Source organism: Camelus bactrianus, chromosome 20 (assembly GCF_048773025.1).
Source record: "Camelus bactrianus isolate YW-2024 breed Bactrian camel chromosome 20, ASM4877302v1, whole genome shotgun sequence".
Taxonomy (NCBI): Eukaryota; Metazoa; Chordata; class Mammalia; order Artiodactyla; family Camelidae; genus Camelus; species Camelus bactrianus.
The window spans coordinates 34,462,624-34,476,281 of NC_133558.1; the positions used below are offsets into that span (position 1 = coordinate 34,462,624).

The window sequence follows — 13,658 nt, forward strand, 5'->3', positions numbered from 1 at the left end:
TAGTAGTAATAATAATAAAATATAACTGACAATAGCACTCTGATGAGGAAATATGAAAAACTAATGATAGGTGTATAGAATTGCATGATCTTTAGGGCAGTAATGTCTGTGGGTACAAGCTAAGTCCAGAAATAAACACCAAAAGTATTTTTCAGTCATTAATACTTTATTATATTAGTAGTTGATATATTATTTTTTATCCTAGAATTTTCTGGAACCAACACATCATAAATACATGGGCACTCTCCTTGCAAATATAAATATCCGGCCAATCTCATCTATATTTAGCAAAGGCTTAGTAAACGTGCGCTAGGTCCTTATCCCTGTCCCTCCCGCCCCACCCCATCCTGCACAGCCCCTCCCACACTTACATTGCGGTTATATTTCACCCACGGGGAACAAAAGCCCATTTTACAAACAAAGCCCCCGGAGGTGGTACTGTCTCCCTCCCAGTGATGCATGGCGGGGAGGTGGTCATCACCGCGCAATGAGCCGAGTAGGCCAAGAGTCCCGCATCCTCCTCCATCTCTTTTCAGGGGGGTGGGACATTGGAACATCTTAGGACCATATTAAGATTATGAAATCCCAGAAAGTTACAACTATATCTAATACAGAGCTTTGGGGATCCCATGCGGAGCTTGTGAAGAGCCCCGGGGAAGTGGAGAGAATTTGGGAACCACACAGGACTCTTTGCAGAGAGCTGGGTAAGGAGGGGCGTCTCTAAGGCTTCTTCAGCTGAGCTGACCTGCGGCTCTCATGCCACGCACGTAGCGGACGATGGGGGTGACGCAGGTGCAGCCAACAGCCACCCGCACCTTCTCCAGCCGGAAGGAGCGAGTGCAGCCCTGGGGCTCCCTCCGGAGGACCAGGAACTCTTGCTGGATGGGAACCGAGTTCATGGAGCTGTCTTCCTGCCCCTCGGCGTTGATGCAACCCGCGTGCCTGCACTGGGCCTCTGCGATCTCGGAGGGGAACCGGTTGGGGTCCCGGGTGATGCTGCAGGAGGAGCGGGGAAAAGCGGATGGTGAGACGGGAAGGGAAAGATGCACAAAGAATCGGAGCCTTGCAGCACTGGGCGCCCACCTGCAGGGAGGCGGTGCGGGTAACTCAGGGCTGCGGCGCTGGCTTGGGAGCAGCCAGCCTGGACTCACGTGGCGCCCCCTGGCGGCTGCTTAACTCCCTACGCCTCGGTTCCCGCAACTATGAAGTGGAGATTCTCATACAGTTCTCCCGTGGGATTGTCGTGGGATTGTTGCAAACACTCAGTGATGCAAACGCATGTTCAATGTCACACTGTAAAACGTTGACGTTCCATACATGTTAGATCTTTTATTTTCTTTACATTGTTGTTATAATCATTATTTATCCTTTCCTTAGAGATTGAACTTTGTAATAGGTCTCCCAATACACAGTCTACAAAGCCTGCTGCTTGGGAAAGAAAACCAAAACCCCAGAGGTTTGTGAATCCAGTGCCTTCTTTCAGTTTCTGCCTCAGCAGCTCCCTCTGCCAGGAGGCATAAAGGCAGCAGAGACAATCCAGCCAACCGGCCACTGGACACACTCCCTTCCCGTGGGAAGCAATGCAGGCGGCCCCAGCAGCACTTCTAATGGTCCCTGGACTCTGTTTTCATGCTTATATTTAGAGCACATAAATGATAAATGAGTGCTTGGTATCCTAAGAACCTCCATGGAAGAAAAAAATCCCAAGACTGTACCCTGAATATCCCCGCCTAGGATCCCACTTCCCAAACTGCCTTTTGTCCTCCACTCTGCCCTCCTGTCCACACTCCTTGAAGACTGGAGTCTCATTGGAGTGGATCTCTCTGAACTGACTTTTCTGGTTCCCGCTTACCCCATGCAGAGGTAATTACGTAGGCTGCTTTAAAGAGCCCTCTCTTCCAACACAGAAAGTTTGTAAGTTCCAAATCCAAGACTGCATGAAGCAGAAAAAGGCAGAGATGGGAGGCTGGAAGGAGAAGAGTAGGACTTTAGACCTCATAGGAGGACTTAGCCCAAAACAGCAAGAAGATGTCAGCTCCCCGGTAAAGTGGGGTTTTTGTTTTTAAGAATGTGGGGACTATTTTTTCTCTATTTTTGGAATGTTCTACTTTATAGTTAGAACAAATTAACGTATTTTTCAAAAGAGCATGAAGGTCAGTCTCCTTGGCACGTACTTGTAATCCCAGGGGGAGCTGGAGCGGTTCTGGAAGTCATGGGAGAGGGGCACTCCCAGCTTCTGACTGAGGATGCGGATGTCAACCCTCACAGTGTGGTCCTCCAGAGTGGGGCAAACGGCAGTATCCCCGGCTTTGGGTATTTTCCGTGCTGCCGCCTCCCCCAGGAGGGGGAACACCAGCATCAACAGCAGCAGGGACTTGACCTGGAAATAGAGGAGGATGTGATTGGTGAGGGGCTCTGGTGTCCCTTGCTGACAAGAGACAGGTCATGCTTCAGCTGAACTGGCATCCTTGGTCTTTTACTGGATCACAGCTTCTCTCTGAACCACAGATCCTCACAAGGAAGCAGTACCAGGGTACCAACCCAAGAGCTAAACTCCTGAGCCTGGTGATTGAGTCCCCACAGTCCGAGAGCTCCCGAACGGGGAGACGGAAAACTGTCGGGACCTGGGACTGGGTGTAAACCCTGACCTGGCCTCCTCACTGACCCTCTGCTTCCTCTTCTTTCAACCAGATGATAACACTTGCTTGATGATAATAGTCACAAGATGAAATAAAATGTTCTTTGTAAAGCATCTATAATACAAATAGAGGCTGAAGAAATGATAACTCTTGTTTTTACTTCCAACCTGACATCCGTGAATCCTCCACCAAATCCTTCCTCTGCCCTCTACCTGGAATCCACAGCCCCACCTCCATGCATCCAAATCCTAGCCTTCCATCAAGGCCCCACTAGGAGGTGGTCTCCTCCGGGAACTGCCCCAAAAGTAGTTCAATTAGAAATATGTCAATTATCCTTAAATCATAAAGCTTTTACATCTAGCACTCAAGTAGCCCTTTCCTTATTGCCCAGGCATGTAGAACGTGTGTTCAGGCAGATCTACACCTATAAGACGGAGAACATGTCATAGAGCAGGTGTTCCAAAATACTTTTTGGGTAAACAAAAGAGCAGGTGAGTGAATGAATGGACAAAACAATCCAGTTAAATTAACAACATCCACGCATTAAGAAAAACACTCTGCAAAACCCACTGCAGCAGAGTCCTGGTGGTCCAGGCTGACTGACGGAAGCGGGGGGTCCCCACAATGCACAACACCAGAGAAATGGGAACTAGGAGCGTGTCTATTTTTACACATACGTTGAAATTTCGTTTTGTCTGGTGTTACAGGAATGCTCTGTGAAGATCTAACTAAAATCAAGGAAGAGCTAAAAATCTCTCCAGCTTCCCTCTGTTGCTCTTCTGCTCTGCTCACCCCACGGTGACCACCGACCCTCACTGCGGACGGACAGGTCCCAACACCGACTCTCAGCGTCACGCAGAACCAGGGCTGAGAGTGAGTTTCTTTCATCCCGGGGGCTCAGTGCTATTCGGGCTCCCACCTTCCACGAGTTAGGGTAAGGAAGGCACTTAGACGTGTTGGTTAAAGGACCTCCTTTTTATATTCTGCAGATGCTGGAGGCCAGAAACGATGAAGCAAAAAGATCATGGTGTCAAGGGCCATGCTAAGGTAGCTGATCCTGGAAGAGATGTTGAAAGCAAGACTGACCCACATAAGCTGGAATGAGGCTGATTTGCCTCCAGGTGATCAGCAGGCATCTACTTACATCTCCCACCATCATTCATTCATTCATCCATTCACGAGGCTTTCTTGTCCCTATAGTGTGGTGATAAAGGACCCGGGCTCTGGAGTCTGAAGTCCTGGGGCCATAGCTCGGTTCCAGGACGCTTACTAGCTGTGACTCCGTTTCCTCCACCAGGAAATGTGGAGATCGAACAGTAGGATCAACCTGGAGCATGAAGAGCGCTGCCGGACGTGGAGGGTATTCTGTACAGGTGACCACCGTTGAGCTGACATCTTGCCAATGTGGATGGACAGGAAGGAGGTGGAATTTGACCTCACGTACCCTCTGTCTAGAAAAAGTGCTATGAATTGCCTGAGTGTTGTAGGCCACATGCCCTTTATCAGAAATCAGATGCTGTCTGCAAATCACTCTGGCTTGCTTCACAAAGCTGCTGATCTGAAACTGCAGATTTTGGTGGTTCTCCAGCACAGAGCAGGGGCTTAGATAAGATTCTCATTGGTTCTCATACAGCACAGCACTTGTCTGAGAGGTTCAGAGTATTTTAGAATCTGAATTTTTTTTTTAATTTAGTCTTTTTTTTGGCAATTCTTTTTTTGTTTGTTTGCTGATGTTGTTTTACGGGGGAGGTAATTAGGTTTATTTATTTAACAGAGGTACTGGGGATTGAACCCAGGACCTTGTGCATGCTAGGCCCATACTTTACCACTGAGCTATATCATCCCCCCAATCCTGATCTTTGAAAACTGCTCCTGGCGTGAGGAATTACAGTCATTGAGCTGTGAAGTAATATTTTAACTTGCCAGGCAATAATGTCCTTGGCTCAAGATGGCCAGAAATTCTCATTTCAAATTGTAAGTAAAGCCAGAGGTTGACCTGAGGACCACGACTCTCACCTTTGAATATGGTAGTTTGTGAAACTGAAGGGGAAATACCCTCTATTACACTCTACCACTGAGCTATGCCCTCCCTCTCAAATTCTTATTAGTCACCTATGAGGCAGGTAAATGGACATCACTCCCTTTCTGTACGACAGGAAACAGGGGCAAGAGAAAGGACCAGCTAAAGGTGGGGCAGAGTCAGGACCCCAACATTCTCAGTCCAACTTTGTGCTTCATCTCCTGTGAGCTCCTCTAAGAGAACATCTGAACATTTGTCTCCTGAACTCATCTGTGATTCGTGCTCACCCCCACCTAGGCACGTGCTCCAGAATCCTCAGTCCACAGGGATTTGCCTCACTTCCATACAGACGAGGTCCTATCTGCCTGCACCTCCAATTTTTTAATTCTATTCTAAAGTGCTTTGCCCGCTCATGTTTCTTGCTGACTGTCCAACAGATCGGTTTCTTCAAAGAAATCAGGAATAGACGTGGCTTTAGAGCACAAAACTATCCAATGGATTCGTTTTAAAACGATGGGTTTAGAGGGGAGGGTAATAGTTCAATGGTAGAGTGCATGCATGAGGTCCTGGGTTCAATCCCCAGTACCTCCATTAAAAAAAATTTTTTTTAAATGGCTTTAAATTCAGAAGTCTTGCTTCTGAACCATTCAGGGAGGAGAATCCTGTACTTGGAGCCAGTAAACCTAGATTCACGTCCCCACTCCTGGGCATGCGGTACGCAGTGATGTTAAATCACTTAACTTCACTGGATGGTTGTTCAACTGTGTAATGCGGGAAGTAGTCCCAATCCACTTCCCTGGGCTGATGAGAGGCTCATTAATTATCATTAATATTAATATTTAACACATATTGAATGCTTTCTCTGCCCTCATTGGTTGTTATCTTGAAATGACGAGTTGACTGAAAACCATGCCTGCACAGATCTGCTATTTTGGAGTGTAGATTTAGTCATTCTCAATGATATCAATTAATCCTTCTCTGAGGAAGATGCCACTGTGATTCCCCCCTCAACAGATAAGGGGAAGAATACTGCACAGAGCAGCCAAGTAAGGTACCCCAATCCCACATCTAGTAACCCGATCTGTCTGACCCCAAACCCCATGCCCCCTAAAGACCACCCTTGGCTGCATTTCTTGTCATCTCCAAAGCAATGTATGAATAGAACATAGTATTCTCATCACCATTTGCCATGACCTTTTATAAAATCCAAGCTGCATAACTTGTAAGGAGAGGGGAAAAAAGGATTACTTAAGCCAATAATGTGGTGAGTGATTTCTCAAGCACAACTTTCATGCTCCTGTATTTTAAATTCTTCATAGGACTTACCTGACTCCTGCCAGGCAAGATTCTAGACCCAGGGAAGCTAGATTTCCATCACACTAACTCCCCTGTCTCCTCCAGGAGGAAGGAGTCAATGCAAAAAGGACCAGTACTCAGAGGCGGGGCAAATGCCCCTCCCCTAGGAACTATCCAGGTCCATCACCGGGTGGTTCCGCTTCCATCTGGGGCACTCCTTGTCTGCCGGTCCTCTTGAGGGGATCATTATACTTTTTGGTTCCTTGGTTATTTTAACATATGCAGATCCTCAAAGACTGGCTAAGCCCTCCCATGAGATGAGTTTGAGGCCATGAGATGAGTTTGAGGCCAACCTAACTCTATGACACTGGCCACAGGAGAGACCAAGTCTGGTTTGCAACACCAAGAACCTCGCAAGCTAACAGCAACCCTGCAAAAGCCATCAGTGAAGAGCTATGGTTTGCACCCCATCATCATGTCTAGTTACATTTTCTTTTTCTCCACCAGATGGGGGTCAACATGAAAGTCAGCTCTGTTCTTTAAAGAAATGACACCCCCCCCAAAAAAATAAGATCCCAGTCCAGCCTCCTTCCTTAGAGATCTGCTTTCCTGAAGTCCTAGGGGTGACGGCACAGACACAGGCGTTATCCCGCCTACTCACCACGGCTGGGGCACTCAGGACGCCCATTGTCGCTTTGCTCGGTTGCCTGCCTCGTGCGGGAGCCTCCTTTGGTGCGTGTGTCCACCCGTGGGTGCCTGTGTGGTGTCACGAGAGGACCTGTTGGCTTTTATAGCAACCTCTGTCCTTGTTTCGTTTGGTTGACCTGCTTACTACTGTCTAAGTTGTGGTTGCCCCAGAGTTACTGACGAACGTAGTTGTTTTTTTTTTTTTCCTGTTCCACTTCCTGAAGGGGAAGTGAAGGGGTACCCTACAAAGGGGTAACGGTAAAAGGACCAGGTCTTCCTTTTCTTCTCCCCCAATGCCACCCCCACCTCTGCCCTCACACTACATGGAATTTCTTAACAGATTTACTACCGAGATGAACCAAATTACAAGGTGCTGTCATGATCTTTCGTGTTTGTCCACAAAGTGGCTGAGAGCTCAAGTCATGCCCCTTACGTTCTACTCTCTAGACACACGATGTGAACTGTGATTTAAGGGGTATGTCATCCTTCGACAAGCCTGGGTATTAAACAGACGACTATCTTTTGCTCCGTTTTATGAGTAGGACTGGCATGGTGAGAGATTCAGGAATGATATCCCCAGGCAGCTAGTTTCCTGGTCTCCCTGAACGCATTCTGTTTCAGACTCCTCCTGATGCTGAAGAGATTGATCACCATTATTCGTACAACCTATAAACAACCTTTACCCTGGCTAGCTTCTGAAGATGATTCGATTTTTTTCAACCAACATGGATTTGCAAGTAGAGCTTTTAAATGCTCTGACATGTCATTTTAAATGAACTGCAAAAAAAAGTTAATTTGGCTTAGTTCGGTCCAAGTCAACATTTATTAAGCACATCCTGTATGCCAGGCATTGTAGCCTAGAGATACACTGACATTTCTGAAATAACAATAACTTACTTTTTTTGTTTGTTTATTTTGAGGGGAGGGTATTATAAAATAGGTTTATTTATTTATTGGAGGTACTGGGGATTGAACCCAGGACCTCATGCATACTAAGCACACACTCTACCACCGTGCTATACCCTCTCCATCGACAATAACTTACTTCTTAAATCTCCATTAAGATCAGATAAAAATCACACGTGCTCGGTTAATAAGGCAGGACGCATCCTAGCCAGGTAAGGTTAGTTTCCTCTATTACGTGTTTGGACAACTCTACCCCCATTTTCTTTAAATGAAGGGCGTAAAGAGGAAGCAGCTCTCGGGTTCCCTAGAAGCCCCTCCAAGATTCATCAGAATTCTGTGATCACGAGCCTCTCACCCTGTTTCTTCTCTCCATGCCTGTGGATTCTTCTCTGCACTTCTCCTCCAGGACAACAGGAAGTTTAACCCCATTAGGATGACCTCGTTGAATCATCGTTCCCTCTCTCAATTCTCTGTGCTCATATTCAGTCTACCTCACACTTGCTTCTGTTGTTTTAGAATGGTTCTCTGGAGTCTCCATGGACTTGGCGTAACTTCAGTTTCCCCCAGGAACCTCTGCCAGCCTTCTTGTCTAAATATACACCCCCTAAAATGCAATCTACATGAAAACAGTGTATTTTCTTCTCTCTCTCTTTTTTTTTTAAGCATTGTCACCTTTTTGTTTTCTCACACTAGGATATTTTTTAAAGCAGCTATTTTTTTATTATTTTCAAAACAGAAAGTCATTGCAACACCTAACTAATTGCAAAGCACATAAACTCAGAAAAAAGAACAGCCCTCCTTACAGGAGAACTGACATATGATGCACAGTTTAGTATTTCTGTTTGTGGGAAATACTAATTCTTGGAGATGCAGAAAAATTGCAACTTCAAATCCGATTTTACACAATTTTCCTTTAAGTGGCCTGTCAAGAATGTGGTCTGACAACCTGTAAAGGAACACTAATCTTTATGTTTTGGAAGAAACTTGTCTCCCTCCCCACACGAAGTAATCATTACCGCCTTAAAGTCACGTTGATTATTCGGTGCTGCATCTGGCTTCATACTTCCCCATTTTTTTTAAATTTTATTGAATTATAGTCAGTTTACAATCTTGTGTCCATTTCTGGTGTACAGCACAATTTTTCAGTCATACATTTTCATATTCTTTTTCACCGTGAGCTACTCTAAGATCTTGTATATATTTCCCTGTGCTGTACAGTATAAACTTGTTTATCTATTTTATATCTACCTGTCAGTATCTACAAATCTCGAAATCCCAGTCTGTCCCTTCCCACCCCTCTACCCTCTGGCAACCACAAGTTTTTATTCTATGTCTGTGAGTTGAAAAGAATGTATTTTCTATGCATGCATGGATTCAAGACAAGTCTCCAGCCAGCCCCTTCCAGGCAGACGGAAGCCCTGAGCCCATCTTACAGAGAATTTTCAGGGCCTCACTGGATACGTCCTTCCTTGTACTCAGTGAAGCTAGCCCCATGAAATCAGGAGCCAGGTTCGCAGATCTGCTTGTGTCACACAAGCTACCAAAGCAGTGTATACAACAGACCATGAGAAGCATATGAAACTGAATGGATTGAGTCCCTCACTTTCTTCAGTGGTCTCTTCTCCATACCTCAATGCAGAGAAGACCGCACCAGCAATCCTGAAAAAAGGAACCAGTAAATCACCTGGAATAAAAGAACATGTGATTCAATATAGAAGGACTTACTCGATTGCAGAGAAAAATGAAATGATTTTTCATGTAAGAAGGAAGCAACACAGGTTTTTCTACATGTAGTACTCACAAAGTTTTCCCCCATCAAGGTAAAAATAACTAACTTATCAAGATGTCAGACTAGGAACCGGCCATCACCAAGTTTGAACAGCATCAAGGGATCCAGATCATTATTTCATCTAATATTTATGAAGCCCGTCTTATACTGTGATCACCTGCTAGTACTGGGGACACAGTGATGAATGGATGATGGACACACAGCTGACTATGGGAAGCCCTTTACTAACTGGCCATGTACCGCCCGGAACCCATCTGCTACCGGCTTTAAGACTTTCAATTATGCAAGTAGAGCTGTCCATCCACACACTGACAGGTAAGATGCTCTATGCACAATTCCCAGGGTCCACAGAAAGAGACAGCAGGAGACTCCGTGGTCCCCAGAATGCGTCACATACAGCCTTACATGTGGTGAAACATGACCGCTGGTCAAGCATCCAAGTTTGCAAAACTTTTGTGTGCCCTCCCATGTGCTGAAAGCCACACTGCATTACAGGGAATAGACTGGACTGTAGTCTCTACCTTAATGAGTTTAAAACCTGGTTATGGACGCACTGACATAGAAAACAAACTTGTGGTTACCAGCGGGGAATGGGGAGGGGTGGAGGGATAACCTGGAAGTTTGGGATTTGCAGATACTAACTACTGTATAAGAGATAGGTAAACAACAAGGTCCTACTGTATAGCACAAAGAACTAGATTCAGTGCCTTGTAATGGCCTATAATTAAAAAGAATATGAAAAGGAATATATAATTTTGTATATGTGTAACTGAATCACCGTGCTATACACCAGAAATTAACACAACATTGTAAACCGACTATACTTCAATAAACTATAAAATAAAATAAAGCCTGGTTATGGAAAGAAAAACACATGTATATTAACCATAATGACATGGGATTACTGGGGATGTTGGTCGTTAAATGTAGACATTTCGTTTTACAAATTCGACCCTCAAGAGGTTTCATCTCTGCTCAAAAAGGGAGAATCTAATCAAGAAACGCTGGCAGGCCAAAATAGTTGAGTGAGAAGGTCCTCGATTCAGTTCCCCTGGAACACCAGCAACTTGTGTGAGGTTTGGGGAGGACTCTGGTTTAAGGAATTGGAAGAGTTTTGAGTAATGAGGAGCCCTTTGGTGGCTACTTAGCAAAGGTTTTGCAGCAAGGTGAGAAATCCCAGCAGAGCCCCTTCACTCCAGGCTGAGACACATGGGGAAAGACAGCTCTGCTGTTACAGATTACGGCTTGTCATGTCTGCAATGAGAGGACTTGGCTTTACAAACACCTTGCTTATTAATTAGGAGGCCATTGGGGGGAAAAAAAGTAGGAGGAAAGCACAATCCTTGGGGAGTTTATGATTTTGGTTGAGTTTGAGGTCTTTATAATTCGAGCTGATCTGAGAGCTATGGGCAGGGAAAATGATGCTGGGAGAGCTAGAAATTACAAAGCCCTAAATTGCAGGGGCCTACATGATGTAAACACCACAGGAGTGGAAGGTAGCCTGGAATGCCGACAAGCATTCACCCGGCCCAATAAAAACAAATGCTATCAGTATACATATGGATACAGACACTGATGCCCAGGAGTGAGGGGCTTCCAACAGCAAAGGCTGAAATGGTGGCGTTGTCAGTGGTGGTCCAGGGGGCAAGCTGTGATGACGATGCCATTACAGGCCAGGTAGATGTCTGGTGTGATGCAGCAGCAGAGCACCTAGTAAAACTGTTGCCCACCAACAACTCGAGAGGCAGACATTGTACGTCGAGCTACAGTAAGCACCCTAGGGGAGAAGACTGGAGAGAAGCGGGTCAGCTGTGTGTGTTAGATGTTGTTTCCTGCGCTTGGCGAGGTAACCCAAAGAAGCGAGGGGCTCGGGAAAGGGATGGCAGATTTGCAAACAGGAATGAAACAGAACGAAGACAGTCCAGAAATTCAGTGCCTTGCACGGTTGTGGGTGGTGGGGGAGGCGTGGAAAATGACTTATTTCTATGCCCTAAAAGCAAAAGATGAGATTGGAGAAGCCCTTGAGAAGTACCCGGTAAAACCTTGCAACCAAATAAATTTCCTACAGGCGAGAATCAAAATGAAGTACCTGGAAATCCCTTAATTAGGTAAAAGGACTCAGAGTAATGAGAGCAAGGATATAGTTCTAGGAACCTACCATTACACTAAAAGTGGGAGAGAGAGTTATAGGAATGAAAACACCAAGAAATAGAGATGTTCTAGGAATTAAGCCGCAGAAAGAACTAACTTAGAGAAGCTCACTACATTTTTGAGAGCGCTCTCACAATTAATCATGAACCAAACCTCAGTCCCTCGACCACCTCTAAGCAGGAACTCGGCCCCAAGGAACGTATACTTGTCATCACTATTTCAGATGTGACTAATGAGATTTTTGGGAAAAAGACCTCCTGGGAGGGTGGAGCCAGCAACGACAAAGGGTCCTGGGGAGGTGAGCACGGCCCCCACCCCAATAAAAAAGAATCAGGGTCTGATCAAAGGACATTTCACATGCATTGGCCAGGAGACCCCCACAATGTCAGCCAAGCAGGATTTCAAGGTCGCTCCAGAGCAAAGCTAATGCGTGCATCTCCTGTCCTTTCTCTAAATGGAAGTGTTTTATCTTAGTCTAAATTGACATTGGATAATTTGATAGGCTTTTCTGCTTATTCACAGTTTTCATCAGAGGTCTGACTCCTCATCAAAATAGCCAGTTAAACAACGTTATCTTATAGCAGGCTTAAAGAATGTTTATAAAGAATTAAATGCAAAAAATCAGCTACCACTAAATTATCACCATCATCATAATTTTATCATTCACTATCGTATCCACCAAACAGAAGCTATCAGTATATAATTTACTTTAACTCCAGTCTTTTTCCAAATGTTATTAAAACCCTCCTTTCTAATTCCCCTGAAGCACTTATATATGTCAGAGTCAGACCCTCTGACTGTGCGTTGAAACATTAGGTCAGAATGGGTTCATAGACCAACCATCAGGCTTCCTGTAGCTCCTCTTCCCATCCAACACAAAATTTCTCCCTCCTCCTAGGCTAGTCAAACTAATTAAATATATGGTGTATTTGCCTTTTCAGTCCCGAGATCGTTTAGAAAGCCCCAGTCCTATTCCTTTTCATAACCCTAACGCTCGGTCCCTGAATGAAGAAAAACCGTGGTGCATCTGTTACGGTAAAGCTACAGACCCTACAAACTCCTCATGATCCTTTTTATTTGTTTTTTTTCCTCCCTCTTCATGCAAAAGATTTTTTCCAGTTTCAGGGTTCTTGGCACCTGTTAATTCAGTCTTACCTATTTGTTTGAGTCAAATATTCAAACCCATTGTGTGCTTGCTAGCCTCTCCATAAAGTCACACTCCGCAGCAGCCAATGCTGTTTTTTGAAAGGTCAGCATATTTCCACTGTAAAAAGATTTTCAAGAACAAAACAACTTTCCTTTGTGTTTAAAGATTTGAGTTCATTCCAATGATGATTTGTCAGATGAAAATACGGTGCGGGAGTCTGCATAGGCTGATGTTTGTGGGCACAGGAATTATTCGGAGCTTAGACACAGAAGCCTGCCTTTTGTCCCTCTCTCTCTTCCCCTCCCTCCCTCCCTCTGTGAGGGTGTGTATATCTGTCTATTGCCTGAAAAAAAAAAAGGGCAAATTTCTGATCTTCTGATGAAAAAGTGAAGAACCTCTGAAACATTTGCAGGGGAGAGAGATGAAGGGAGGGGACTGGAGGCAAAAGCTGAGAAAGCAGAGAAGTAAGGGGTGGGGGAGGACCCAGGAAAAGAGTTTTCCAGAGTGCTCCATGAGAACCCTGGTGGGGAATGGGTTGAGGTCCCTGGAGAAAATTCCAGATTGAATGAGGAATTCAAGTCAGCTCAGTTTGATCCTGGGACCAGCAGCTTCTAGCTTGCAAGACCGTGGGGGCTTGTTAAAAAGGCAGAATCTGAGCTGATGGATGTTAACCAGACTTCTTATGGTGAACCTTTCACAATATATACAAATATATATTGTATCATTGTTTTATACCTGAAATTAACATGTCATATGTCGATTACATCTCAATTTAAAAAAAAAGAAAAAGTAGCAACGTTTACATTAGAAGAAAATAGATAATGAATAAATGAAAAGAGTTTAACCTCAAAATGATCATAGTAGTGCACATTAAAATAGGTTACGATATATAGCCTATTGGCATAGATTTTTAAACATGCGATATTAACAAGAGAATAGGGAAAGGGGGCACTTTCGGGTAGTACAGGGAGAAGTGTATTGGTACAACTTTGTGGAGGGCATTTAATAATAGGAAGCTAAAAC

At 44.9% G+C, this 13,658-nt stretch overlaps 1 protein-coding gene across 1 annotated transcript; it reads right to left on the reverse strand.

Moving 5' to 3' along the window:
* Positions 1-165: 165 nt before the first annotated feature.
* On the reverse strand, positions 166-6,901 carry IL17F (interleukin 17F). Its single transcript, XM_010973955.3, has 3 exons — positions 6,617-6,901; positions 2,175-2,380; positions 166-996 (listed from the first exon to the last, which is right to left on the reverse strand). The coding sequence occupies exons 1-3, from the start codon at positions 6,641-6,643 to the stop codon at positions 732-734; spliced, it is 498 nt and encodes a 165-aa protein (XP_010972257.2). The 5' UTR covers positions 6,644-6,901; the 3' UTR covers positions 166-731.
* Positions 6,902-13,658: the final 6,757 nt, after the last annotated feature.

What these genes read in the sequence shown, in the direction of transcription:
- IL17F (XM_010973955.3), bottom strand. Translation starts at nt 6,643, where the DNA reads ATGGGCGTCCTGAGTGCCCCAGCCGTG. An exon ending in TCCTGAGTGCCCCAGCCGTG is followed by an intron (nt 2,381 to 6,616) that starts GTGAGTAGGCGG and finishes CTCTATTTCCAG; the next exon opens with GTCAAGTCCCTGCTGCTGTT. An exon ending in AGCTCCCCCTGGGATTACAA is followed by an intron (nt 997 to 2,174) that starts GTACGTGCCAAG and finishes CTCCTCCTGCAG; the next exon opens with CATCACCCGGGACCCCAACC.